The following is a 26,340-nucleotide window of genomic DNA, read 5'->3' as shown; positions in this document are numbered from 1 at the left end:
ATATGTTGTCAATCTTCAATTATCTAGTATATACCATTCATGAAATTAAAAACCCGAATGAATGTGTAGTCAATAAAATACATTAGTAGTATGATGGGAGATTCATTAAAAGATAGGACACTAGTAGTTAGATGAGAGATTCAGTAAAATGGGCTATCACTAGCTAGTAAATCAACAATATCATTTTTTCCTCATTTCATTGAAAATTTCTTCATTCTAATGAAATTTATGAGATAACATGATAACCCTTGAATTTTAATTACTAAATGAGTTGTAGAAACTATTAATTCTTCAAAAAAAAAACTCTGTATAAATGGAAACTTAATTGGTTGATGGTATAGGCAAAATAACACGAAAATAAAGTATTCAAACCATTTATTTAGTTTTCACACATTGAGTTTTAAATAATTGCTAAAACAAAGATGGATATTTTGCTCAATCGCATAATTGGCAAGTTTTTATAATAAAAAAAATCTAGTTGAATTTTAAAACTAATCTATTCATTTTAACTACAGAAAATACATACTTTATAAAGATTAATTTATACGTATGAAAAAAGAAACCAAAATATGAAGTAATGTTATGGCATATTGTCATACTATATTAAGACAATAAGAAAATATCAAAACGTATTATAATGTTACTGTGAATATATACGACAAATAACTTTAAATTTTCAGCGCGTGTAACACAAGTTAAATTAAATAATACACTGAATTAATTAAAACTTATCCAATGATTAATTTCTCCCCCCTAAAGATTCTTGTGGCAATATTTTTGCTGTCTCCGTAATTATATAAAAAAAAAAAAATTATATGTTATTTTTTTAAATTAAGATAGATAAAATGAAGTAAATGCCATAAGCCGGTGTTAAAAATAATCCATTGTATATTATAAAACTAGTATTGGCTTTATTTATACACCTGAATAGAAAAATTTGATTTTTTTTATACATGATAAACAATAGACGTTAATAATTGTTACAAAAGTAACTTGATATCCTCTAGTAATGATGATTGCGATATGTACATTGATGAATGTGAAAAATCTTCAGTCATTGATAATGGTGGGTTTAAAATCTTCTATTTTTTGCGCCAGGAGATTGATATTGTGGTTGCAAATTGCTTGCAGATGAAGTTGGTGGCAAGGTCTTTAAATATTCAAGTGCTCGTTGAATTGCTGCTGGAATCGGTGGTGGAGTAGGCAGATGATCTCCCTGTAATGCAAAGGTATAAAACTATATGAATTGACCTATATGAAATTCACAGTAGGGCGGTGAAAGTCTTTATTGCTCTAAAGTAACATTTACGCACATTATTATAGATTTACCGTGAAGGTTTAGCTATGTTTAAGATAGTTAGGCTTCTAACTAACACGTTAACTAATTAATATCGCTACATGATTATATAAATTTATTATTCCATGCATTTTTACACCAATAACTATAATGTTATTTAAGTAAGTTACATTGTTAGGTGTACATAATTTATAAGCCAACTTTTTTAGAAGTTATTGAGTTCTATTATATATTGAAATACATCTATTTAACATAAACATATTATATATATACGTATCCCTCGTTTTTATTAGATATTTAATTACGTTATAATATGTGTAAACTGGTATTTATTTACGAAATAGGGAATATAATTTAATTTCTCAAACCTTTTGGAAATTTATAATAATATAAAAATAATAGTAATTTATGACAATAATATTTAAATCAGAGATTTCTCGGATTTTGGTAATGCGGTGAGATTGCGTGATTGACACAAACCAACGGAATCCGTTGGCGACGTCCACATAGGTCGAAAGTCGATTTGACATTATTATATCAATGTCAACGATAACGTTATTCCCATTTCCTAAGCCTAGATCACAGGTCGGAGTTTGATATTTTGAAGTGACATTTACATACATTGGCTAACCTGCCTTACACCCGCGCCTAAGCCTCTCAGAATATGTCTTCCTTTATGTTCTTACGCAATTGCGGTGATTCAGACTTGGTTTAAGACATTCATGCATTATTAAGTTATTTATATTTTACATTCTCACCACACCCAATTTATTTTATGTTGAGACAGTGATACCCAAAACCATTCTTTAAATAAGTGGAGAAATATAGGGCTGCACCATCCTGGTAGTAAATGTGTAAAATTTTGTATAATTTATTCAATAGCCTCATTCAGAAAAGTTGCAACAAACCTGTTATTTGAAATTTGGTTGCAGCCGAATCCACAAACCTACGTAATAATGAATAAATGTCAGTTTATGTAACATCATTATGAGCATTATACGGCGAGCCATTCATCAATGTAGCATCTTCGAGACAATGGCTACTTATTTGTATGTGATTTATATTGTGCGTGGGCAAAATAGATAAGCGATTATTCTTATCTCTTCGTAACAAAATCTAAGAACAATGAGTTAATTTCTCATAAAATACGGTCACTTGTTTTTCAGTAATGATAATGAGGCCAAAAGGACCTATTTTTCTATGCTGTTTAAAAACAGAACAAAATTAAAAAATCATCAAAAGCTATATTGAATCCCGATTTTAATTTATTAATGTTTCAAACAATATCGACGCACATTGCGTATATTGCTGTTATGAAAATTTAATGCTGGTTAGATTCATAACGATTTATGAGATTTTTTGCGTAAACAACCTTGTAACTTAACTATAACCAAGCCGAACTAAATGACACATCGCGAGCGCCGTGAATGCGGAGAGTGAGATGTCAAGGGCAATACGATACCGGGTCATTCTGTACATATGTAACAGGTGTTAAAATCACTTTCACAATAGCGCATTTATAGAAAATCATTCTAGATTCTAGTGAATTCTCGTTTAGCTTGAACACAGCATCTAAGATTGTATAAGTTCTCAGACGTATTTTTGTACAATAAATACTATCTTCACATCTACATTTCACATGACATTGAAGGCAAAATTTGTAGATGTAATATAGTGTATGTAGCTGTACAGGATTCTGACAAGATCTTCCTTTGAAATCATATATTTTATCTGATTGACTGGCTTACCTTGTGACAAAGACTAGCTAAAATATGCAAAAAAACATTACATTACTTTTATTTTATGCTATATTTAACTTCAAAATTTTGTCTTTTTAAAATAATACAACATTAGTCCATAGATATTTGACGTCACTTCGTCACATCGTGGCTCATGTTTTAAATGATTTGTTAAATTTATTACTGGTATTTGTGTCTCTTTGGTCATTACACATTTTATTGTCGAAGTGGACATTAATGAGGATGTAAAAATATAATTACAAGATACCATAATTTCTTGCATTTTTGATGCTGTAGTATTTCATCGATGTAATCGTTTTCTTTTACGAACTGTTTCAAGTATCCATAAATATATACTTAAATGTAATAAAATTAATCTAAAGCCAAATATGGTATTGGGAAACAAAATACGCTGCGATTAAATTCAAACATTTATAACGTTTTGAGTAAATTATGAAATTAATGCATGGAAATTTACAATATCAATGTATTAAAAAATTTACGAAATTTGTAGCATTCAGCGTCTTTCGATGTGAAGAACATCTTTTCATAAGAATCGCTACTAATTCCTATTTCATATTATGATAATCATAATATATGTACCGAGTAATGTGTGATGCACGTGATACACGCGACATGACTTTAAATTTTTGTATTATGCTGCGTATTCTACCTACATTTTCTGTTTACGTGAGCTTTTGGTTGTGGATACTCTTTATGGAATATAGAACGTTAAATATTATTAAAATTAATGCTTTTATTTCACAATATTTCAAAATTTACTTGAGCAATGACCAACTTATGGGTTTCGAATTTAAATGGAACGTATTAAAAAAGTGCCCCGAAGATTTCAAAATAAAATCTCAATTCTAACAATATTTGATATAAATAAGTAGATAATACTGGTAAAGTAACAAAAAAAACGGAGAGTCCAATTTTGGTGGGACCATGGTTTTACCATTGGTGCAAAGGCCCATTTATTTCCGCTGTGAAACTTCTCATTCCCACGGGAAATTCCTTTACGGATTTTTGCGGATATTAAAGGAAAGTAAATCTGGTAGGTGATATATATTATGTAAGGGAGTAGTGTGAAAGATTTCCTAAATGAAATTTGTGCATCTGAGTCTTCATAATATATGTACAACAAAGCTCTTTCAACATATTACGGCATATAAGGAATATTCAGTGATTAAAAAATTAGAGGGCCATTTTTATGTCGATGAATATTTTTGATTAAATTAGGTGATTTACACACAGCCACGCACTAAGCAGCTTTGCTCGTAAATGAGTGTTTTGACGTCGCTCGTAAGAGTCTCCGTTTGTATAGAAAATATGCACCGTCCAACACAAAGAAACGCCAACATCAACGCGCTTTCATTAAGATCTCGCGTCTGCGATCAGAGATACATGCGCGCACGCGCGTGGGTGTGGTGTAAAACGCAAAACCTCAAGCATGAATAGATTTTTAGTAAAACATGTGATTTAAACATGCGATGAACGGGGAATGTCTTCACCAAAATTTTTTTTCTCACCGTTTTACGTAATATCAAATGACTATTTTATCCAGGTTATAAGCATTGTTCATTGGAAATTTTAAGATTTCTAGAATTTTTGTAGGCAAATACGTAGGCATTAGAATAAGTAATTAGAAATTAAAATTATACACAAGAAATATTATAAGTAATTAATTGTTAAATATTGTTTAGTGTATGTAGTGTAGAACGAAGTTATCGTCATATCAATACAGATGTGAAAAAAAAAACAATAAATAGCCAGAATAAACTTTCGATATGTTTCGAAAATAGATTATTTTATACAGCATCGAATTTTTTCAAATCTTTTAAACTATATTAATACACTTTAACAAAGCCATATTAAAATACAAAAGAAAAGATATAGAAAAACATATCAAACAAAAGAGATTCATACCTGCGGTTGGAAGCCATTTTCATCAGCAATATAAGTCAAGGCAATGGGGGTACCGTCAAGTGCTTTGTAACTGAATTTCCCTTCTGCTACCTGCACCTCCTCACCCTCGCCTTTACCGAAGTTCTTCACGTATCCAGATTCCTCTGCATTTATTTCATTGCCAGTTTGGTAGCTGTAATAGAATTCTACTATTAAAGAAAGTCATAGAAACATTATATAGTTATATAATAAATACTGAACTTTCCTGTAGAGTAATCGTAATATTACCATACTAGTAATCAGTTATCAGTGTAAGTTAAACATTTCATGATTCCGTAATATACCATTATTTTTATAGAATACTTGAACTTTAAACAACTGCAAGTTTACGAGTTGCGCCATAGATACAATTGAAACAGAAATCTCATTGGGATGGCCATTGTTCTAATATTTTAATGGAATTAAATCTTTCTGCTATAAATTCTTCATAATATATAAACCATAGGCTTAGTTCGGTATAAACGAATCAACGGTCTGTATACAATAATATCTCTCAGCTTAATATTAGTAGAAATTGCATCACATTGTAACACATCACATAAAATATAAATTCGAGAGCCATTTTGTAAATCTGATTCTCACATGTAATATGAAAGAGCAAAGTTGAACTAACAAATTAATTACTGGTTTATGAAATTACTGTTAATGTGAAGAGTTCGTGCTCAATTAAACATTTAATTATAATTTTGTCGCAAATTACTAGATTTCATTAACATCCTCGAAATATTGCTATTTCTAAGAAATGGTTTGCTATTTTTATGACGCTTTCTTAATTTTTTTACAAGTGACACAATTTTCAATAAGTTAAGTTTAATCGTTGCTATATTATATAACGTATATTTTTTTGAAAAAGGTTTCAATGTCAAAAGAGCCCAAAACAGGAAAGAGTCATTATTTATTTTGAGTCTTTAATGTGCACCTTACAAACAGAAAAAAATATTACAATAACGTAAATTCAGCAATGTCATCTTAATTATACTTTCTATACTTACAGCCATTTGTAAGAACCATCCACATGCGGTCCATCCGTTTCGAGGCGTACGATAGGGATTTGTTCATTGGGTGATTGAACTGACGCCCCAAATGCGCACACGATCATACATAAGAAAACAAATGAGATCTGAAAATAACAAAAGTACACAATGATTATCTAAATATAAAAAGTACATTTATATCAACGTATAAAAGAGAAACTTTAAACTGTGAGTTTTTTTTTTTGTAGTACGCCTGTAAAATTAAACGAGCAAAGTTTATAACACGATAATCTGATATTTATTAAACCGCAAGATGTAGGAGCATTGTGAGTATGATTTTGGTAAATACAAAATTTGCTCCCCGTGACCACGCTCGCTGTAAAGTGTTCGAAACGTCGGGTTAATAATATAATGAATAAATCGCGTTTAAAATCCGTTGAAAAGTTTTTAATTTCTAAATGTATAATACTCGCGTGAAACCAAACACAAGAAAATACAAAATTTGCTTTTAGAATACCTTAGGCGGGTAAATTCTACGGCATACTTTTAAATATAATGTTGTTATAAATATACATAACCTTATCGACGAGATCAGAACAATTATTAAACAATTTCATTATACCACCAAATCACCAATTTTTAACCAAAATATTATATATTTCCATAAACAAACATAACACAAATGTACGAAACTGAATCATAAGTTATATAACAATATTTGAGGATATACCAATGTAGAATGTCAATAGGAAATAACGATTTTCTGCAATTACATGTATGCAACAACAAACGCGTACAATATCATCGTAAACGAATGCCGGAAGGCTGTCAGGATGTTTTCTTCGTGAACAATGAAACGCCCGCATGAACTAAGAGAAACCGCACGTGATTTATTTGCGGTCACGTTCTAAATTAAACCCGACTTATCTAACAATGTTATGGTAAATGCTGCAATTTTCTAATTAATTTTATGTTAAAAAACGCCCCTTGTGATTTTTTATGGCGTAGGAAACCGTTATTTTAATTTTATTGGCTATAAAAAAATTTAATTACTCTACGAATTACGCATAAGTATACTCATTACTTCAACACCTATCCCCTTTTATGTATTAAAAAGTTAATAAATATATAGGAAATAATAAAGAACGAATTTCTTATTATTCTTATTAAAAAGTTAATAAATATATAGGAAATAATAAAGAACGAATTTCTTAAAACTACTCAATTGTAAAACGTGACGTGTTTAAATTTGAGAAGATGATAGTTGCAGTAAATTGAGGAAAATAATGATTTTGCAATGTGTTAATTCCTTGGGCACTAACATTTTCCAACATAATACCTTAAAGTAAACTAAATACTAAATCTATTAATAAATTTGTATTTAACTTTAACTTTAAGTTATAGCTTTAAAAGTGGCTTACATAGCTCTACTTCATTTTTATATTTATCAGTATAAGCTGATTTATTTTTAGATTTTCACTATTTTCACTAAAGCATATTAAGGATCCAATGTTTTAATATTTAGCATATTTTTCTCAAAAAGCTATTACTTTACTAAACTGTAAAATTTTTTGTACAAAATCTCATTAACGATTAATAATATTAGGTAACCATTATTTTAATGAAATATTAAACTAAACTCAATTACAAATTTAGATTTTCGCGCATTGTCTTTTATAATATGATAATACCTTTAGAATTTCTTACCATTGTGGGAATGGTTGAAACTGTCAGATATGTCCAAAGATGCAGTCCGTGTATGTGCTCAGTGACACTGCATAGGGTTTATATACCAGTATCTTTACCTATGAACTTCGTGCGACCCGAGAAACGCATCCCTACGATACATCTCGCCAAACATAAGCTTTGTACATCGCCTGAATTATGTACCGTTTATATGTTAATATAATTTAATGGAAAAGCAATTACATATAATATTCTTGGAATCTTAATTGTTTTATAAGATTAAATATTAATAAGGTGATTAATGGTCTATCGGGACAAAGTGCAAATTAAAATCATTAGCGCTCAATTAACTTCGTATAATATCTTTTTTGTTCTACTCTAAATAAAGTGAACACATAAAATTTTACTAGAATAGCAGTCATAGTGCTTATAGCTTATAAGGTATTGAACCTGATTCTTTTAGATTACCACACAAATCATCAGGAAGATACCAGAATTGGTTTTGCACGAATCCAGCTTACATTTTATAATAATTTAAACATTTTAAACAAAAGCAAATAAGTCATATTACAGAATATATTATATATTTTAATAAAACGGATAACAGATTTAAAAAGAAAAATGTTATGTTTTCGTTGAAGAAACATTAAAGAGTGTTATGCTAGATGGCGCGGCGCTGATTCTTAAATTACCAAGATAAAATAGCATGTAATTAAAAAAATACTTGAAAAAGAAATATGAAACATTTACAACAATCCTATAAATGATCAATAAATTACTAGATTCTCGTTCACCTTCAGTCTTTCGAAATAGCATTTTATAATGTATAATGAGCATAATTATGATTTATTAATTCTATTTACGCTTTAAGTAAATTAAAAGCTTTAAACCAAGTTTTTTAAAGTGAGGTTCATGGATCAATAAAGGGTCCGTAGCGTACCGTGTAGTAAGTTTTTTTTAAAGTGGTGTATATATTTTTATATGGAATAGTCTAATCTACTTGATGAGACACAGGCATTCGTCGGTTAGTGAATTTAGTGGCATAAATGCGAAAATAAATTTACAATATAATAGCAAGTGTAATGATAGTGCCAATTCAAGTACTTTTGTGCATAATCTAATACATAAAATTCTCGTGTCACAGTTTTCGTTGCCATACTCCTCCGAAACGGGTTGACCGATTTTGATGAAATTTTTTGTGCTTATCCGGTACCTATGACAATCGACCAACATCTATTTTTCAAACCCCTAAATGATAAGAGCAAGGCAGAACAGCGTATGCCGGGTGCAGCTAGTAATAATATATTAATTCGTGAAATTTGCACTTCTTTTTTACGAAAAATACGCAGTCTCAGGGGATATGAAATTTGACACAATTTTTTATAGGGGAGAGTGCAGAATGCAAAGAATGAATGAAATTTTAAAAATAACAAAATGTATATTGCTTACCTTACCATGCACTTGATACACACATGTAAAATTTATTTTGATTATGATTGTGGTCTAGAATTTTTGACCACTGGACGGGCACCGATTAAAATATGTACTATAAATGTGGCTTTTTTTCTTTTCCCATAATATTTTTTAACGCAATTGACATTGTTTGAATGATGAAAGCGATCTGTAAAAAGATTCAGAACCCTTCTTTGTTCACGTCTTATACATCAGTCTTATACAATAACAAAATACATACCATTAAATTAATAATAAATATTAGAGCATCCTGAATGCTATTAGGGTAATTTTGATAATGAATATATAATTTCATTGTAGACTTCACGGAAGCTCCCTCAAATAATAGTAATATATTCAAGGAGATTCTGCAATACTAACAGCTCTCACTAGCTTATCGATAATAATCAAATGTCGCATATGAAAGTGCGTTGGAAATGTCAGCATCTTGTTTTTAAATTTGCCAAAGTGTTAAATTTTCTGTTGGTAAATCGAAATATATAAAGGTGATGGTATAATTATATGAACACATAAATAAATATTAGCAAAACTTAAGTTTAGTTAGGGACAGCTTAATTATGTATAGTGAATTTAAATTACTACGTAGAGGTTAGTGAATTTACCGAGGTATCATCTGAATCGGACATTTTGTGTCCCTAAAGGGCATATATTTATTGAGAAATATTTATGAACATCCAAAGATAATCACTATTTAAATCCTGTTTTGCGGGTGGTATTTAGTGGCATTAATAATATACGTCGATTATAATTTTAATAAAATTTCATATAAATAAACGCAGTGAACACAGCGTTTGATGAAACGTTGAACTCTTTTGCTTGAAGATAATTGTGCGTAGCATACTCGTAGCCTTGGACGTTAAATTAATATTTTTACTTTAAATTGTAGCTTTATTTTGTCATAATTTGAAATTATTTACTAAGCTGAAATTAAGATAAACATAAATAATCTTCAAACATTATCTGATTAGAGAATGCATTATAATGGCATAAAAAAGCAACAAGTTCTAAATAATATCTTCTCTTTGTGTCAAAGTATTTATTTGCAATTTCGAGTTGCTAATAATATCATTTCACTAATTTTATCAACATTGTAGTCTCATATAATATAAGTATTGCTACATTGTTCATACATTAATAAAAAAATTTGAAAAATAAACAATTTTAAATATGATGAATGTTCTATCTAATCTCAATCAATCAATGGGAATCTAATTAGGACATTATTTATTTGATTTATTTACAGCAATTGACTTCAACACTTGACTTACTTCATACACTGACTTCCAACATAGCGAGCGGATGGTCTCGGTGTGTAATTCATTAATATAGTCCGAACATCTCACTAAATGAGATATATTATTAATGACAATTTAATGAAAATAAATAAGTAAATTATTTAAATAAGTAAATTAAGTAAATTAATGTCATATCATGAACCATGTTTTTAGTACCTATTTTATAGCATTAAAATGAATGTAAATAATTTTTTTTAAAGAAATTAACTTATGTAAAATAAAATTTAAATTTAATAAATTTTCAGTTCTATACCCCGTTTTCAAATAATATTAATTTTAATATCTTTAAATACATACTTATGGTCAGTTTATATTTATTTATTGAATCTTTGAATTGATGGAGATTTTTTTTCCATTCCTCTTCACAATCTTTATTTCAGTAGTATGATTGAGGACTCCTTTCTAAAAAGATTTAAAAAAATGTTGTGAAACATATAAAGGCAATAATTGGTATGACCATTGGTATGTATTTAGAGAGAATACCCAAAAAAATACCAACGTTTTGTTTCATATATTTCCACTTAACCCAAAAGTTTTCAAAATGAATTATTTAATTGGAGTCCATTTCGAAATTAAAGGATCTTAAGCGCGATTTATATTTTATATTATTTAGCCCTATGATTCAAACACTACGCAGCGAGCGTGTTTACTGAAAGTCAAGTGGTCTAGTCTGATCACCCTGTTGAATTTCTTCTTATCTTTTATCTTCACACCTTGGCAGATAGCGTATATTTTATGAAAGGATTTTCTGTTCTATGAATAGAATGAGAATTCAGAGAATGAACTAAAAAAGACTTGAAAAGATCGAATGGGGTATAAATATAAACAAAATCATATTTTTTTATACATTATTATTATTATAAAATTATTCAACATTTTATTGAAATAATATAAAAAATAGGCTATTTACAGAATCCATAAAAGTATTTCCATAAACAAACTATGGCATAAAAACTTGTATCGTTTTATAACAAAAACAGTCTTGAGTTTTAAGAATAATGTTACATATTATCATTTATCAGAATTTAAAGATTTTCTTACTAACGTTTTCGAAGAAATTGGTTGTGTCTCTTTCAGATATCCTTATTCTATTATTGGCAGTGTGGAACATTACTGAATATATAAAAGATTGACATCTTTATTCATATAAATCAAATAACGGCTACAATTATTTTTATTTAAACCTATGAATTATCACATCAAGAAAATATTGTACCGGCGCAATTCTTCACGGGTTTTGTAAAAAGTTATATTCTATTATTACACTAAACTGACTTGAAAATGCTCATAGAGCATTTTACATTACTGTTGCACTATAACATAACAATGTGCTTCGGATAAAAAGTGCAGGTCACTTATTTCACTGCTAAGTCCACTTCATAAAATTTATTGTTGGTAGTATTGACCTTTGTAGTCGAGGATGGCTTTTTCTTCATTTAATTTGGTAGCTTCAGGGTTGTTCTTAGCTTCCAACGCAACACGTTCCTGGAAATTAAAAATGTTATATTAAATAAGGTACAGATTGTATGATAAAAATTTAATTGCATAACAGTGTGTGTTTAACTGATTTTTATTGTTGTTATACTGTAACTGGTAACATTCGATCTTGCTTTTTTTAGTATAGTGTATGCAAGTTAAAAACAGGTGTTTCTTTGACAGATTTTTAAAAAGTAAATAGTATTTATTTTTATATCGACATTTTTGCTTTAAGAACGATACGAACGAAAATTTATTATGAATAATAATGTGTTATGCAATATTGATTAATTCAATTTGCGCATCTTTATTTCCTGATAAGTAAATTTCACTCAATTACGCATCGTCATTGCATAAACTTTTCTTTAATTCACTAATACTAGAATTTACCAATTATATCATTAAAACTTTTAAAATATCCTAAAGGTCAAATGCGAAATATGTAGGTTAACGCATCGTTATGTTGTAATAAAGAAAGCTACCTGGTTGGCCTTGATTCCAGCGTAGATGAGATCAAGTCCCTTTTGGATTTCAGGTGACACTGGTGGGGGGGTGGGGATGTGGTCGCCCTTGACTCTAAATCCGTATTCGTCAGCTGTGTACTCAACGGTGATGACCTGGCCGTCGGGAGCGGTGTAGGAGTATGAACCTTGTTGCACAAGAGCTGGGATGTCTGCATTTTCGCCAAGGTTTCTCAGGTAACCTTGCTCTTCAGCTTGTATGTTGTTGCCAGTTTCATAACTGAAATCGATATCATACAGTATTGATTACGAAGTCCCGAATACTAAATATAATTATTAACAACGGTTTTATTTTCTAAACTGGTAAACATAAAATAGACTAAATGCATGAAACCACTATGCTATTTGAATGCAAGCTATTTGTGTAAGTCGAGCGTAAGTGATTATACATTGACATAATATTATGCAACTTACGCTGTTTTGTAGCTGCCGTCGGTTCCTTGTTCCTTGTCAAAACGGATGATGGGAATGAAAGTGGTAGTTTCCAACTGAACTTTGGGTCTGAAATCGTCGATGGGTTTCCTGTAGTCTTGCAGCTGTTGGTAGTTGTTATAGTTTACTTCGGCTGCTTGTTGGTCTTGGTCTGCAGCTGCCTCAGGTTTCAGCGATACTCGCCGTTGAGGGATAGCCGCTGTAAGGGCTAATGCAGCCGATAATACTACCTGGAATGGAAACACACATGATGTCATAATTTAAAGGACTAAATGATGTCAGACGGAGAAGAGCTTAATCATATTCGAGATGTTGCAAGATCAGGTGGGACGGATACAATACCATACTATTGCGACACTCATTCGCCACGCAGGTTGGGCGAAAGTGAGCCCAGTAAAACATGTATTGGCTTAACACGTCCATAACTCGACATTGTTTTCATTGAGATGTACTTAAAAGTTACGCTTCGTTAGCGTTGAATCTTTTACATCGAACAATGTTTTCCATTACACAATGCAAGTTGAGTGCAGACGCTTGTAACAATGATCGTGACCGGTATGATCTAACACAATATTAAATAACAAAAACTCTTTTCAAATACTGAAAAACAAAACGAGTAAATAGTTCATGTTCGAGGTAACAAACATTTTCGGAATTGTGTTAAATTATAAAAGTAATTTTAATTTGGTTTATAGAAACTTACAAAATTTGTCTTAAATCCAAACATGGCTCACGTATGAGCAATTTTATGTAAAATTATTCTAATAATTCAATAAAGAACTTGATTAGATGATTTCCAAGAAAGGGATCAGACTTTGTAAGTCAAGGCCGAGACTCTTCTCGAATCGTTAGCAAATCAAATATACTCGGGCACGTAATTCAACACGTGAATGAATAGTTTTATCTTTATAACCGGTTTTTATGAACTTTTATTTATTGTAGCAGGACAAAGAAGTAACCTACGTTTAACATATATATCACATAATTATTCAAATTTTCTAACAGTGATTAAATTTATATTTGCGAAATCGATGTTATTCTACTAACAAAAAAATAGTGTCGGCCTGTTGGCCTGAACTTTAATTTGTGACCTAGAAAGTGATATTATGTAACCTGTCCACACGATGAACGAGATCGTTTGTATAACATAATGTTATCTAAATGAGGTTATTTATTGACAATGAGTTTCAGAAAAATCATTCTATCAATTACGTTATTGACAGATGAATATTGTGAAGCTATGTGTTATACAATGTATATTCGCGTAAAGTTATGTATGATGCATAAAAATGCAACATCGTTATGTAAGTTTCAGTTATTATTTAAGCTCATTACGAAATGAATATCATTTAATAAATTATAAGAAATATCTTTGATATCTATTTAATTGTTTTCACACAATTAAACAGTATTAATTGAGTAGTATATAGTAGCTACACAAAAAGTATTCGAATTATAAATATCATCAACAAGATTAACTTCATTTAAAAATACAGTACTAATGTTACATAGAACTTTGCTATTATGTCAAAGTTCAACAACCGACATATCTACTGACCTTATTTGTGTTGACTCTTACAGCCTCTGATTGCGGAAACTCTTACATTAGCAAGATTCATTCCAAATGATGAGCCTGACCTAATTGCATCGAAGTAAATACATAATTGACCAATACATAATATACTTTCCTTTACTATCCCGTTTTCAGAGGATAATCGAGGATTGATTCGATGGAGGCAGTGATTAAATAAATTATTTAAGTGAACTTTTTGGACTCACCAGTAATTTCATTTTGATTGTGCGTGAGTGCGCGTGCAGCAGTGGAGCACGGTGTCTTCTTGGAACTATTCAGAGTGGTAGTTGAACGCTCACTTATATACTTCACCCCTGCCACTTACTCGCGCTCTGCCCTGAACCATCACACTTTCATACCCGATTTGTCTCAGCAATACTGGAATAGCTTTATCAGATGCCTCTGTTTCTTATCAGTGTTTTTGTGTTTTTAGAAGATGAGTACAATTCTCTTCATGAGAAAAAAATATAGTGTAATTGAATTATGTAAATGGTTTTTATTAGTTAACATAATTCAATATGTTTATAAATTGTTACAAAAATTGTGTTACATAGTACACTTTTTTATCGCTTGAAAATAAAGAATTTTGATTATAAAGACACTTCTAAGCTGAGCAATTAATGTTTAATATTATTTTTATTTATACACGTTTCAATACACAATAATTAAACGGTGTTTCGATTATTTTATATAGCTGTAAAATAAACGAAGCATCGTTTAATGATATTGAAGTGTTCCTGGCTTTTGTTTTTTAAACTTTCCTACGCATCGATACGCACAATGCAATGGGAAAAGCGTTTATAGGAATCACCTGGGTTACATAAGGCGTTGTTCTCGTTCGTTTGTAGCAACAACTTAGTATCAGTTATCGTGGCATTTGTGCAACAAGTTCAAAGGGTGCTTTGACTCCTGATTTTGTTATATATTAATAATTGTATTAATATTTTTGCCTCATATTGCGTTGCCATATAAATTAGCTGCCTATATTGAGTAACGACTAATCATTGATGCAATATGATATTTACCTTTAAATATTTCAATATATTTTATATAATCGAAATCTTTTGTTCTCTCTGATCCACTAGACAGCATTACTGTTATACATTACATTACATTACATTTAAACAGCATTATTGCTGTTAAAAAATATCGTAAGTAACATCGCTCTAAATTTCAACCAACAATAGTTCAAGACCCATAACTAATACCACCTATATTTCCATATTGTTAAGAGTTGCAAGAATTTAACAGTGAGGCTAATTAAAGGAAGCGAAGTATGCTAGCGTGGAATGTGAAGATCACTTATGTCACAAACACATACCTATTATACCTACACACATGCTACTACGAAGCGATATGCACGAATACTCACACATTTGCATTTCATATAACACCATGGATAAAACAGTGATATCAAAACGTTCCATTAAAAAAAGAAAAAAAGCCGATTTGATGAACAAACAAACGTTATTCGTGTGTAAAGATGCATTAACGCATTTGATTATCCAACAGATGTTTAATAAGTAGTTTAATGTGTAGGAACATTACCAACGAGGATGGTAACTCACGATTTATTCGCACGTTTGCGATAGTTACTTTGGTAGTTAATTTTGCAGAAAAAACTGATATTCAGAAAGTGTAAATATTTGAGAAATTGTAATTTACTTTAATTAATTTTTAATCATAGATTTTACTTATTCAATGGATAAATTACAGTAGATTATTTTGTCGAAAATTACTTTTTATTGCCAAGTAGGCACATTAAATATTGCTCAATTTACCACTACGTAAAATTAATATTACTGAAATTGCACGAATTATAATTTAATATTCTATTCATAATAATGCAGTAATACAAATGTGAATTGCATTTTATTCTGTATATGTATAACAAAACGAAGCATTTTTTTCAAATTTGCTTATTCTGTATCAATAGATACTCCAAATCAATGCACATAAATAGCACATACACTAAATGAATATAAATAACTAATTATTTAAGAGTTATTGTTATGTACTGTGAAAAAAACATTAAATAATTACAGAGATTAACTAATATTACGTAGAACGAATTTGCCGCAAATATAATATTTCATAATAATAACAATCTCATTAATTTATTCTTGAGTTTTATGTAACTTCTATATTTTATTCAATACGTACAGAATGTCAGTGAAGTAGAAAATTAGTATACCGTTGTAGAACTAATAGTTAAAGTTCTGACTTTAACTATTAGTTCTACAAATTTATCATACAAATTTATCGTACATTAGTTCTGACTAATGTACGATAAATTTTCAATTCGTAATGTTTGATATCAATCTACATTTGGCAATACGATAATAACTATCTTTAAGATGTGTCTTCCGTTGATGATGCAGTAGTTACATAAGACTGCGCCCATAAGTAACCGACATTACTATTACGGATTATGTGAACTACTCCCATGCGTTTGTTAATAATATACTATTTGCATCGTATAAATAATGAATCTTTAATACAAAGTTTTAATTACATTTTTAATATTTTTATACAACTAAATGATACCTTACAAGGCACTTCCTTAATCGAATATAGCGTTAATTTTGATACAATAAAAATAATAATCGCGTACGCATAGAACTGGTTCAATAAAGTGTTTTTTTTTTTATTAATATCATAAAGAATTTTAAAAGTTTGCCACTACATTATGATATTTAGTTTTATGTGTTAAAGGTAAAACATTATGTAAATTAGTGATAATCATCAATATTTGGCGATCTCTAATCAACATATACAAGATTCCAGCGAGACATTGTGATATACCTATTTTTTTTCGAACAATCTTCTTCACAAATTTCATTGTATAGATATTGATGGATTGAACATTCTTACAATGTGAAAGTTAACTCGTGTATAATTTAAACGCTATGATGTATAAAATTTTATGTCTGATATTTTTGTGTATACAAGTATTATGTTTATATTGTTATAGAATTTACCATTTCAATTATATAAATAGCCAACTCTATTGTTGTACTTCGTTGCGTTTAATCAAACTTTCCCACAATTTTTAGTAAAGAAACAATCATCTTTATCTGTATTTTAAATAAACATCTTGAATGTAACTGTAATCATTATGATAGTATAAAAAGAAAATCACATCTTTGTAGTTTTACATTTTTTATATACACTGATAAAATTTGAGAAGAATTAGAGTTCTATAAACGATATTCAATATTGTAGGAGAGTTTTGACGATAATAGATTTTGTATAAAATTTTTGTTTCTGTTCAACATAGCAATAAAAACATTTTGTAATTATTATATGAATATATAAATGTGATATTAATATTAAGATCATAAATAGCTATAAAAATAAAGCCATTGAAGAGTTAAATTCTGTACATTCCAACAAATACACCAGGAGATCATTTTGCAAGTCAAAAACAAGCCAAATAAATCGTATGTCGTTCGGTTTTTAAGTGTAAACTATGGGACGGATTATTTAATAAACGTTTTTTGAAGTGTATTATAGATATTGCACTTCAGCAATTAATAGGCTATATTTATATTAAATGGATTCATAAGAAAAGTACACGTATTAAGTAGTAAAAACGAGACAGATACCTGGATAATAAATATAAGATAAATATTAGCTGCTGAAAAGAAGGAAAAAGATAGAAAGTCTGGGGGTTTTCCCCGCACAGTTCCTGGTCGTGGGATTTCCGGAAAAATACTATCCTATATCTTTCATCAGGTTACAAAATATACCTGTACCAAATTTCGCCTAAAAAGAGATAGACAGATATTTATAATATTACAGTAGTAATTATAATAATAAACATGATACATATTAAAAAAATTAAGCCATTGAACACACAATGATCAAAACATATTGGCATTTCCAAGGGTAATCCATTTATTATTCACACAATCCTGCACTTTTAGTTATTCACATATCGTAATGGTGATTGTTTGATAGAAGCAAACATCCTGAGCGTGTTCGACTTCTAATAGAAACATTTCTTACTCTGACCCAAATTATGGAATGTTCCTCCAGCGATCGTGAGTCGCTGCATATCTGCGATGTCAGCAGTTGAACCGCGTCACCTTGCTATTGTAATCAGAAAGAGGCATCTTATTGTTTCATCTCCCATTGGTTTAAGCGACCATGCGACTTTTAAATTGTATAATAATCTAATTATGAGTACCTGATATCGGCCACTTGTGGAAATAATACTGTTATGTAGATGTATTATATATTACATTTCTTAAGTGTTTACTGCTACTATAATTAATTATAACGTGTGTTTCTGTTAATAAAGTTTGCACATAATTAATAAAATGTGTGTCTCTAACGATATAGGCATGATAATTAATTCATTATCAATAATGACAAATATTATTTAATATCAAGTTAGACAAAACACGTTGATATGAGAATTCACGTTCAAAATTTGAAAAGGATCAATACAAACATAACTATTCACACAGAGTAAAATCGACGAGAACGGAATACATATTTGAGGAGTCTTCGTTGTCAAGGTTATATACAGACAGACATCCTTGCATATTAGATCATTGCGCTATTCCTTAAAGTATGTTATTTATTTATTACTAACTTAAAATAGCGAAGTACGCTTTGTCTATCAGTATTAATATTTTTAATGCAAACGTCCTTTAAAACATTATTTTTTTATGTACCAATCTAAGCGGAAATCACTTGAAGTGAAAGAGTTAACCATAAAATTGATAATTCATAAAGTATTATAAATAGGACAGTTGATATAAATATTTAGTCATCATTTACGTAAAAAATGTAAATAGGATAAAGACACGTCAAAATCCATCATATATATGAATGATTCGTATTTTGTTACGGTACCTAAGCTATGAGTAACAATTTTATTTTTTTAGCTCACCGTCCGGTATAAAATGCAATTCTTATTGCCTAGAACCTACACCGTTGACATAGGTACGGCGCATTATTAGTTTCACAATAAAGTGAGAGGAGGCATGAACGCTTCTCCAAGATTGTGCGTCGCTTATACCCACGATACCAATTTGATCTTGACATTTATTATTTATCATAGCTGAGGAATGTGTAAAGGATGGTGCTTTCCTACAGTCCGCGACAATGTAATTGTCTTATTGTCTATAAATGTGTACTAATGTATGGTATGCTAAGTACCAACATTGTTATCGTGGTGTGTATTAGCATTGTTGAAATATTAAATTTAGCACCTACATTTGTTAAGTGTCCTTGCTGTTCACCACCACAAGGAGCATTATGTATTTAAGATTATACAACTGTCACAGATTTGGTGTACTTAGATCAACAGTATTTACTAATTCGTAAAGGAGCTATGTATAAAATGCAGGATGTCTTATAACATGCAAATTATTGCACTCATGTCGTGTACGGTCTTTATAGAGTATTTGAAATGTATAAGGTAATATAGGTAATTTTTGGTCAGAGTATCATCTTAAAGAGAAAACATGAATAATGATAAATTCTTTTCAGAGTTTATATTTAAACGACACATTAACATTGTATGTAGAGTTAAAGGAGCAAGCTTATCATCATCAGCAACACAGAAAAGAAAATACAATGAAAAACAATCGAACATCTAGTTCATTAATTTTTTGACGTCTCAAGATTGTGTAAATTTTTTTGTTTTTTTTTCTGTAAAAGAGAGCACCTGCAATGGTGGTTCGCCTGGTTCGGGTGGCAATAAGATGATAACCAGCGCCCATGAACATTCACAGTTTTTGTTAATTCCTTAAGTAACATGAAAAAAAAATCCCAAAATTATGTACCTACTACGGACGCTAAAGTTGAATTTCTATAATTCACAATAAATGAATCAGAAGCTCGTTGGCAATTATCGTAGGATAGTATTATGTTGATTTTTTAAACTGCAGTAGGTACATTATACATTACATAGGCGTGAAATAGTAGCATTACATTATTTTAACCGAAATCCGTTACCTTACCCTTGGTCGGTGTGAATAATAGTATTAGTAATTAATCATGTTCTTAATAAATAAATTATTGTGGGAGTCGAGCACGCTTCGGCACGAATTGGGCCAGCTCGCACCGGGGAAGTACCACACCCCCACAGAAAACCGGCGTGAAATAGTGGCATGCCACTGTGTTTCGTACGGTGAGTGGGGGAGCCGGAGGCCTATTTCCTATTCCTCACCCGTCCCAGTCATGAATTCGTTCCTTTTCCCTTACCTACTAAAAGCGGGCAGCGCATTCGCAGAGGCACTACCTTTGCGAATGTTCATGGGCGGTGGTGATCGTTTACCATCAGGCGAACCACAAGCTCAGTTGCCCGATATGACATAAAAAAAAAATAAATAAATAAAAAATATTTATATTGTTTATATATTTTTATCGGATTTGTAATATAGGGTTAGGTAAGAAAGTATGAATACATAAAGTTAAAGATCTTACTTTTTGACGTTAATATGTTTTTACGTCAGTCGATAGGTTGTCATATTTCCAGCCGATTTCAACAACGAGAGTAGGTTCTGATTGTTACCTCAAACATGGGCATTTCAAATCGTATGGCTGACCCGAATTATATTATTATTTTTTTTTTTTATTTGAAATCTGATGCCTAACTAATCGAAGGCAGTTATTTGTAAAAAAATATGGTTGGGCAGAAATGCTTTCAATTGAAAATAAAGTGAAGCAACTCTTGAGTTAGACTTATTACAACGTAAAAAGCACATAGGCAAGACATACTGAAAGCAAGTCACATTATTTCTATTTAATGGGTGAGTCTCATAACTGTTTGTTAATATGAATATAATAAAGGAATATTCATTGAAACAATAGTTTAAGTACGAAATTAAAGTTTACAAGAATAATACCAATTAAACAAACCAAGTATAATTTAATATAGAGATACTTCGTGATTAACAAGTTCAATTACATTTATGTAACTTAATGACTATATCCTAAGCGTGTCAACCTCACAGAATCGTGACGCGATATCACATTTTTATTAAACTTTTACTCAATGCATATGTAATAATAACACCCGTACCAAAGTGATTCACACTTCATAGAAGTAAATCACAGGATTATACAAAAATTAGAGCTTTACGTAATTTTTTAACAAAGTGAATCATTTCATTATGCAGAAAGAGTCGTTGAGCTAATTTCTTCAGCTATCAGTGTAGTGGGGCCAGTGGTTGATTGATCATTTTCGGTCGATTGTTGAAGACCTTCAGTTGTAACGTTTTGTTCATTTGATTCTGTTGATGCTGGTTGATCAGTATTTGAGGCAATAGTTGAAGTAGATTCTGCTTCTGAACCGACAGTTGAACTTGGTTGTTCATCAACAACAGCAGCGGTTGTAGAATCCTGTTCAGGTAATGAGGTGGACACTGGCGATTCCGTATCTTTCTGTGGTACAGAAGTAGTACTAAAATCACTTTCTTGTTTCGCTGCTTCAGTTATCGGTGAAGATGCAGATATTGTAGAAGATTCCTCACTGGGTGTCGAATTTACTGTTTCAGTAGACGTTACTGAAGATACCTCAGCGTTTTCTGAAGCAGGTGTAGATATTACGTCACCTGTAGTGGTAGCGACAGAAGCATCACTCAATTGAGTTGGTTCAGGTGCTGCCTTAGTCTCTGTGATAGAAGAAGTACTGGAAGGTGCGGATTCAGTATTTGCTTGTGCCTCGGGTTTTGGTTCATTAGGGCTTGGCATTGAAACAACTGACTTGCTTTCTGATAATGCTGATTCGGAAACAAGTACAGATGTAGCTTGTACCTTTGATATTTTTGGTACGGAAGCAGATTCTTCACTATCGCTCTTCAGTGCGCGACCAGACTTTTCTGCTGAATGGGATGAAACTGAAGGAATTCCTGGTACTCTTGGTATGTGATCACCAATTGGTTGAAAGCCGTTTTCATCAGCTATATAACTGTAATAAAACAATATTTATGAATATTATTATTCAGACTCAAACTTTCATAACATAATATACTGCTTTTCCGCCCGCGAGTCGCCCATTTAATCAAAATTTAACATGCGTTGTCAAACGTTTTACCCGTCAAGTTCCCGTTCCCGTGGGATTTTCGGGATATATCTTGAAAGAATATTATATATTATGTTAAAAAATACAGTTCTACATACTAAGATAAATAAACAAAATTCGTTTGCTATAAAATTACGTGAGCATAAAAATTTAAAGTAAAAATGTTGCATCCTTCCAAGCACACAAGGAACGTAGGTAATTTATTTATTAGAGTATACTGTATATTGGTTTTAACGCATATAATAAAGTGATCTCATTTCATTTAACATTAGCTGCCATACTTGTTAACACATATAGTGAGTGTCACTTGTATTACATTAGCCTTGACTTCAAATATTTAATTCGTTACTGAAATACGTGTAACGAAAAATCTATTCTTTCGGTATTAAAGGATATCACTCGCATCAATCCCTAATCCAGAGTTCAATTAGTCATATTTGCATACAACAACCTGTTAAAAACACATTCACGACAAAAGATCGTTGAGTTTAATTTGGAATCATAAAAATTCTTATAACTTAAGCGTTGTTGCTATAATTGTGCAATGTACATCACATAGTGATAATGATTTATGTAATTTAGATAGCCTTCTTATAATTGTTTCATTTATTTTGTTACTAGCTTTTGCCAGCAGCTTCATGGTCCTTGAATTCTGAGTAGTTTAATATATTAGATTTATAGATAGCAGTGAAATACTTTATACATGAGAAATTTTGAAAGAATACCAGGTTCGAATCCCGCCTCGTGATAAATTTTTTTCTATTCTTTCAAAATTGAAGGAAGGTTTATATGTATAATTACATCTATTAATCTACCCCGAATTAGCGTTTGCGAAGCCGCGGGCAAAAGCTAGTATAAAGTACAGCTATTCGCTTGATGATACTGAATCTTTTCATAGAACAAATGTAAGAGTATCGAAGTGAAATATAAACTTACCTTACACTGATGACAGTTCCATCAGGGGCAGTGTATGAGTAGGAGCCTCTTTGGACGTGAATCTCATCGCTTTCGTCGCTCTCGCCTCCCTCGTTACTGCTCGCGGACCGCCCTTCTAGTTTCGGTAGAACTTTCTCGTAGGCAGTTTCTTCGCGTTTAATGCCGTTTCCGGTTTCATAGCTTCGTGAAATATTTGATACATTAGTTGTATTTTTATATGAAAATTAAATTGTAAAAAAAATTGACGTAATAAAAATTAAGACAGAAATTACTATGATTTTGAATAAACAAACTTATTTCATTATTTATTACTAACTAACCGGCGAACTTCGTAACGCGATAGAATAATTGCGCCAATTTTCTTAATTTTCCTAATCTTTAAACCTTCTCTGGTCTATTTAGACAAACATTGTCAAAATCGGCCCAGCCATTTTCGAGTTTAACGAGAGTAACGAACATCAATTGATTTTTATTTATATAGACAATGATGTACGAAAAATGACGAACAAAAATCAATTTTTTATTTTAAAATTTTATATAAAATTTATAGAATTGAGGTACTATATTTCAAAATGATTAAAATTAATTTATTATTAAGGATATTAAGGATGCATATAATTAGATTGTATCCCAATATGAGTAGTGGCTTAACAAATACCTGAATTTGTATGTTCCATTGGCGTCCACTTCATCGGATTGTGAAACAATAGGAATAACCGTGGGCTGTTGTTTTTCGAGAGGAACAACATCCACCGGCGGTGCCGCAAAGACGCAAGCCGCCGCCCAACCTAAGAGCACTAATTTGCTAAACATTATTATCAAGTAGTGATCACTTCCCAAAAAACACTAATGAATGATACTTCCAGACTTCATGACGACTTATATGTAAGAATCGTCTATTTACACTATCCTCCCCCCGCCTTCCGGTGGAGCCTTAGCGTACGCTAAGTACTTCAACCTTAACGGTTGACTGATGTATTCTTCGGAAAATTGCACAATCGTCGAGGTGTCAATATATGACATGAAGGGTGACGATAGCCTGTGATCTAACCGGTACTTGTCACGATTTTTTATCAATTTTAGGTAAATCGTGGACACTTAAGCTTTCGGTGTTCCATGAAGAATAAGTTTGTTCACAAACTGTTCTTGAAAATATTTTATTGATATTGCTATAAACGTGAGTATGTTCAATACTTTTAACAGCTTAGTTTCTGTGATAATACGATAATATATTTTAGTATAGGCTAAGCTAATTGTTTATCTTTAAAATTCCTTGATGTGAGAAAGCACGATTGTATTACAATTAGAGTAAAGATTGCTGATGCATGTCACAGTTAAATAACAGTTTAAATTATGGGCTTTGTAGCAACTTTATGTAAATTGTAGTATAATATAACTTCCGTGATTTTAATTCGACTATTATGTTGTGGTCATCACGAATATAATTACATAATAGAATAAATAGAATAAAAAATAAAGTTTTTAATCTTGTTTGACTAGTGGTTTTACTATCTACGAAGCCATAGCTTACTGACTCATCCTCATTGTGATTTCAAACGTGTATTCGATGCGTTGTACTGCTATAAATAATTACCAAATAAATTAATTATTCAATACGATGTTTGTGCACAAATTTGTTTTACTTGGGACATTAATTGTAAATATTGTTTTAAGTGAGGAAATCGATGATGATATTCGTGTAAACGTGCATCGGCCTAAACAGTTATCTACCTATGCATACAATCATCCACCTCTATTTGAATCACCTGACGACATTTTTGTTGGACAAAAAGAAGTAGTGCGAAAAGCAAAATCAGTAGAATCGACGCAAGAACCCGCAGATCGTAGGGATCGTGAAATTGGCGTAGTTTATGAAAATACCGCCAGCGAAAAGATACCAAATACTGCTGAAAATAAAACAAGGAGACGAAAACAAAGAAGACGCCAGCACAGCAGTACTAATACTACACCAAGCGATAATTTAACAAGAAGCTATACTAAAAATGAAAAGTTAAATAAAGAAAAACTTATTACTACTCCTACACCAGCATTGTTAGAAGCAGTTAAAACCACTTCATCGCCTAGTCGTGACGTAACACTTTTTCCTAAACGTCCCATCGAAGACAGCAAAAGGATAGAGTTTCAGAGGCAGGGCCGAACACGAACTCCTGCTGTCAAAATATTAGATTCATCAAACTTTGTGTATTCACACACTGGCAACTTCCATTACAGGTAAGTCGTTATTTTGTTACCCATCTCATTATATTAATTATAAGCACTATTTTATTTTAAATAATATTATTTTGTCTATAATATTGTGATAACCCTACACATTGTGTTTTTTTTGTCAGCTATGATTCAGCCGATGGGACAAAGGTGTCTAGCAGAGGGGAGTTACGAAATGTTAATGAAGGCACTGGAGAAGCTGTAGAAGGGAATGTTTTCTATACGGTAATATTTAGTCACACTTTTTTTGTTTTAAATATGCATGAAGGAAAAAAGGAGTTAGAAAAGAAAGAAAAAAAACATTCCTCTCTTATTAACAAAATAAAGAATTTAAGTCGCAACTGGATACTTTAAAAGTTTGTCACAGTAAAAGTGATGAGCAGTCGCAAACTAAACAAGCTCTTAAATGTTTCTTACATTTCAGGATAAGGAAGGAAACGACTTTAGCCTATCCTATACCGCTGACGAAAATGGATATAGACCAGTGGGCGCCCATCTTCCCACACCGCCACCAATCCCGCCAGCAATTGCTCGTGCCCTTCGTTACTTGGCCACTAAAAAGCCCGATGACGTCACAGAAATTCCAGAAAAGAAAAGTGTAAATTAAAATATGCTATTGAAAAGATAATGCATATAAAATACGGTTAGTGTGATTTGACTATAGATTAAATGCTTACACACAATTTCGTACCTTAGCAAA

General features: G+C 31.1%; 4 protein-coding genes across 4 annotated transcripts; 1 reads left to right on the top strand and 3 right to left on the bottom strand.

Moving 5' to 3' along the window:
• Positions 1-361: 361 nt before the first annotated feature.
• Positions 362-7,746, bottom strand: LOC119831490 (endocuticle structural glycoprotein ABD-4-like). Its single transcript, XM_038354875.1, has 4 exons — positions 7,686-7,746; positions 5,997-6,124; positions 4,966-5,137; positions 362-1,216 (listed from the first exon to the last, which is right to left on the bottom strand). The coding sequence occupies exons 1-4, from the start codon at positions 7,686-7,688 to the stop codon at positions 1,073-1,075; spliced, it is 447 nt and encodes a 148-aa protein (XP_038210803.1). The 5' UTR covers positions 7,689-7,746; the 3' UTR covers positions 362-1,072.
• Positions 7,747-11,286: 3,540 nt separating this feature from the next.
• On the bottom strand, positions 11,287-14,730 carry LOC119831085 (endocuticle structural glycoprotein SgAbd-8-like). Its single transcript, XM_038354332.1, has 4 exons — positions 14,641-14,730; positions 12,844-13,091; positions 12,391-12,649; positions 11,287-11,917 (listed from the first exon to the last, which is right to left on the bottom strand). The coding sequence occupies exons 1-4, from the start codon at positions 14,650-14,652 to the stop codon at positions 11,819-11,821; spliced, it is 618 nt and encodes a 205-aa protein (XP_038210260.1). The 5' UTR covers positions 14,653-14,730; the 3' UTR covers positions 11,287-11,818.
• Positions 14,731-21,565: 6,835 nt separating this feature from the next.
• Positions 21,566-24,227, bottom strand: LOC119831279 (flocculation protein FLO11-like). Its single transcript, XM_038354577.1, has 3 exons — positions 24,073-24,227; positions 23,415-23,594; positions 21,566-22,364 (listed from the first exon to the last, which is right to left on the bottom strand). The coding sequence occupies exons 1-3, from the start codon at positions 24,225-24,227 to the stop codon at positions 21,566-21,568; spliced, it is 1,134 nt and encodes a 377-aa protein (XP_038210505.1).
• A 758-nt stretch (positions 24,228-24,985) lies between these two features.
• LOC119831084 lies at positions 24,986-26,340 on the top strand. The gene is made up of 3 exons (XM_038354331.1): positions 24,986-25,646; positions 25,766-25,865; positions 26,065-26,340. The coding sequence occupies exons 1-3, from the start codon at positions 25,033-25,035 to the stop codon at positions 26,245-26,247; spliced, it is 897 nt and encodes a 298-aa protein (XP_038210259.1). The 5' UTR covers positions 24,986-25,032; the 3' UTR covers positions 26,248-26,340.

This window comes from Zerene cesonia, chromosome 13 (genome assembly GCF_012273895.1).
Source record: "Zerene cesonia ecotype Mississippi chromosome 13, Zerene_cesonia_1.1, whole genome shotgun sequence".
Lineage (NCBI taxonomy): Eukaryota > Metazoa > Arthropoda > Insecta > Lepidoptera > Pieridae > Zerene > Zerene cesonia.
The sequence above is the reverse complement of the archived record's forward strand: the minus strand, read 5'-3'. Positions and strand labels throughout refer to the sequence as shown.

What these genes read in the sequence shown, in the direction of transcription:
- LOC119831490 (XM_038354875.1), bottom strand. An exon ending in GATGGTTCTTACAAATGGCT is followed by an intron (nt 5,138 to 5,996) that starts GTAAGTATAGAA and finishes ATTCTATTACAG; the next exon opens with CTACCAAACTGGCAATGAAA. An exon ending in AAAATGGCTTCCAACCGCAG is followed by an intron (nt 1,217 to 4,965) that starts GTATGAATCTCT and finishes TTTGCATTACAG; the next exon opens with GGAGATCATCTGCCTACTCC.
- LOC119831085 (XM_038354332.1), bottom strand. An exon ending in GACGGCAGCTACAAAACAGC is followed by an intron (nt 12,650 to 12,843) that starts GTAAGTTGCATA and finishes TATCGATTTCAG; the next exon opens with TTATGAAACTGGCAACAACA. An exon ending in CTGGAATCAAGGCCAACCAG is followed by an intron (nt 11,918 to 12,390) that starts GTAGCTTTCTTT and finishes TTTAATTTCCAG; the next exon opens with GAACGTGTTGCGTTGGAAGC.
- LOC119831279 (XM_038354577.1), bottom strand. Translation starts at nt 24,227, where the DNA reads ATGTTTAGCAAATTAGTGCTCTTAGGTTGGGCGGCGGCTTGCGTCTTT. An exon ending in AATGGAACATACAAATTCAG is followed by an intron (nt 23,595 to 24,072) that starts GTATTTGTTAAG and finishes TATTTCACGAAG; the next exon opens with CTATGAAACCGGAAACGGCA. An exon ending in GGAACTGTCATCAGTGTAAG is followed by an intron (nt 22,365 to 23,414) that starts GTAAGTTTATAT and finishes GTTTTATTACAG; the next exon opens with TTATATAGCTGATGAAAACG.
- LOC119831084 (XM_038354331.1), top strand. Translation starts at nt 25,033, where the DNA reads ATGTTTGTGCACAAATTTGTTTTACTTGGGACATTAATTGTAAATATT. An exon ending in ACTGGCAACTTCCATTACAG is followed by an intron (nt 25,647 to 25,765) that starts GTAAGTCGTTAT and finishes TTTTTTTGTCAG; the next exon opens with CTATGATTCAGCCGATGGGA. An exon ending in AAGGGAATGTTTTCTATACG is followed by an intron (nt 25,866 to 26,064) that starts GTAATATTTAGT and finishes CTTACATTTCAG; the next exon opens with GATAAGGAAGGAAACGACTT.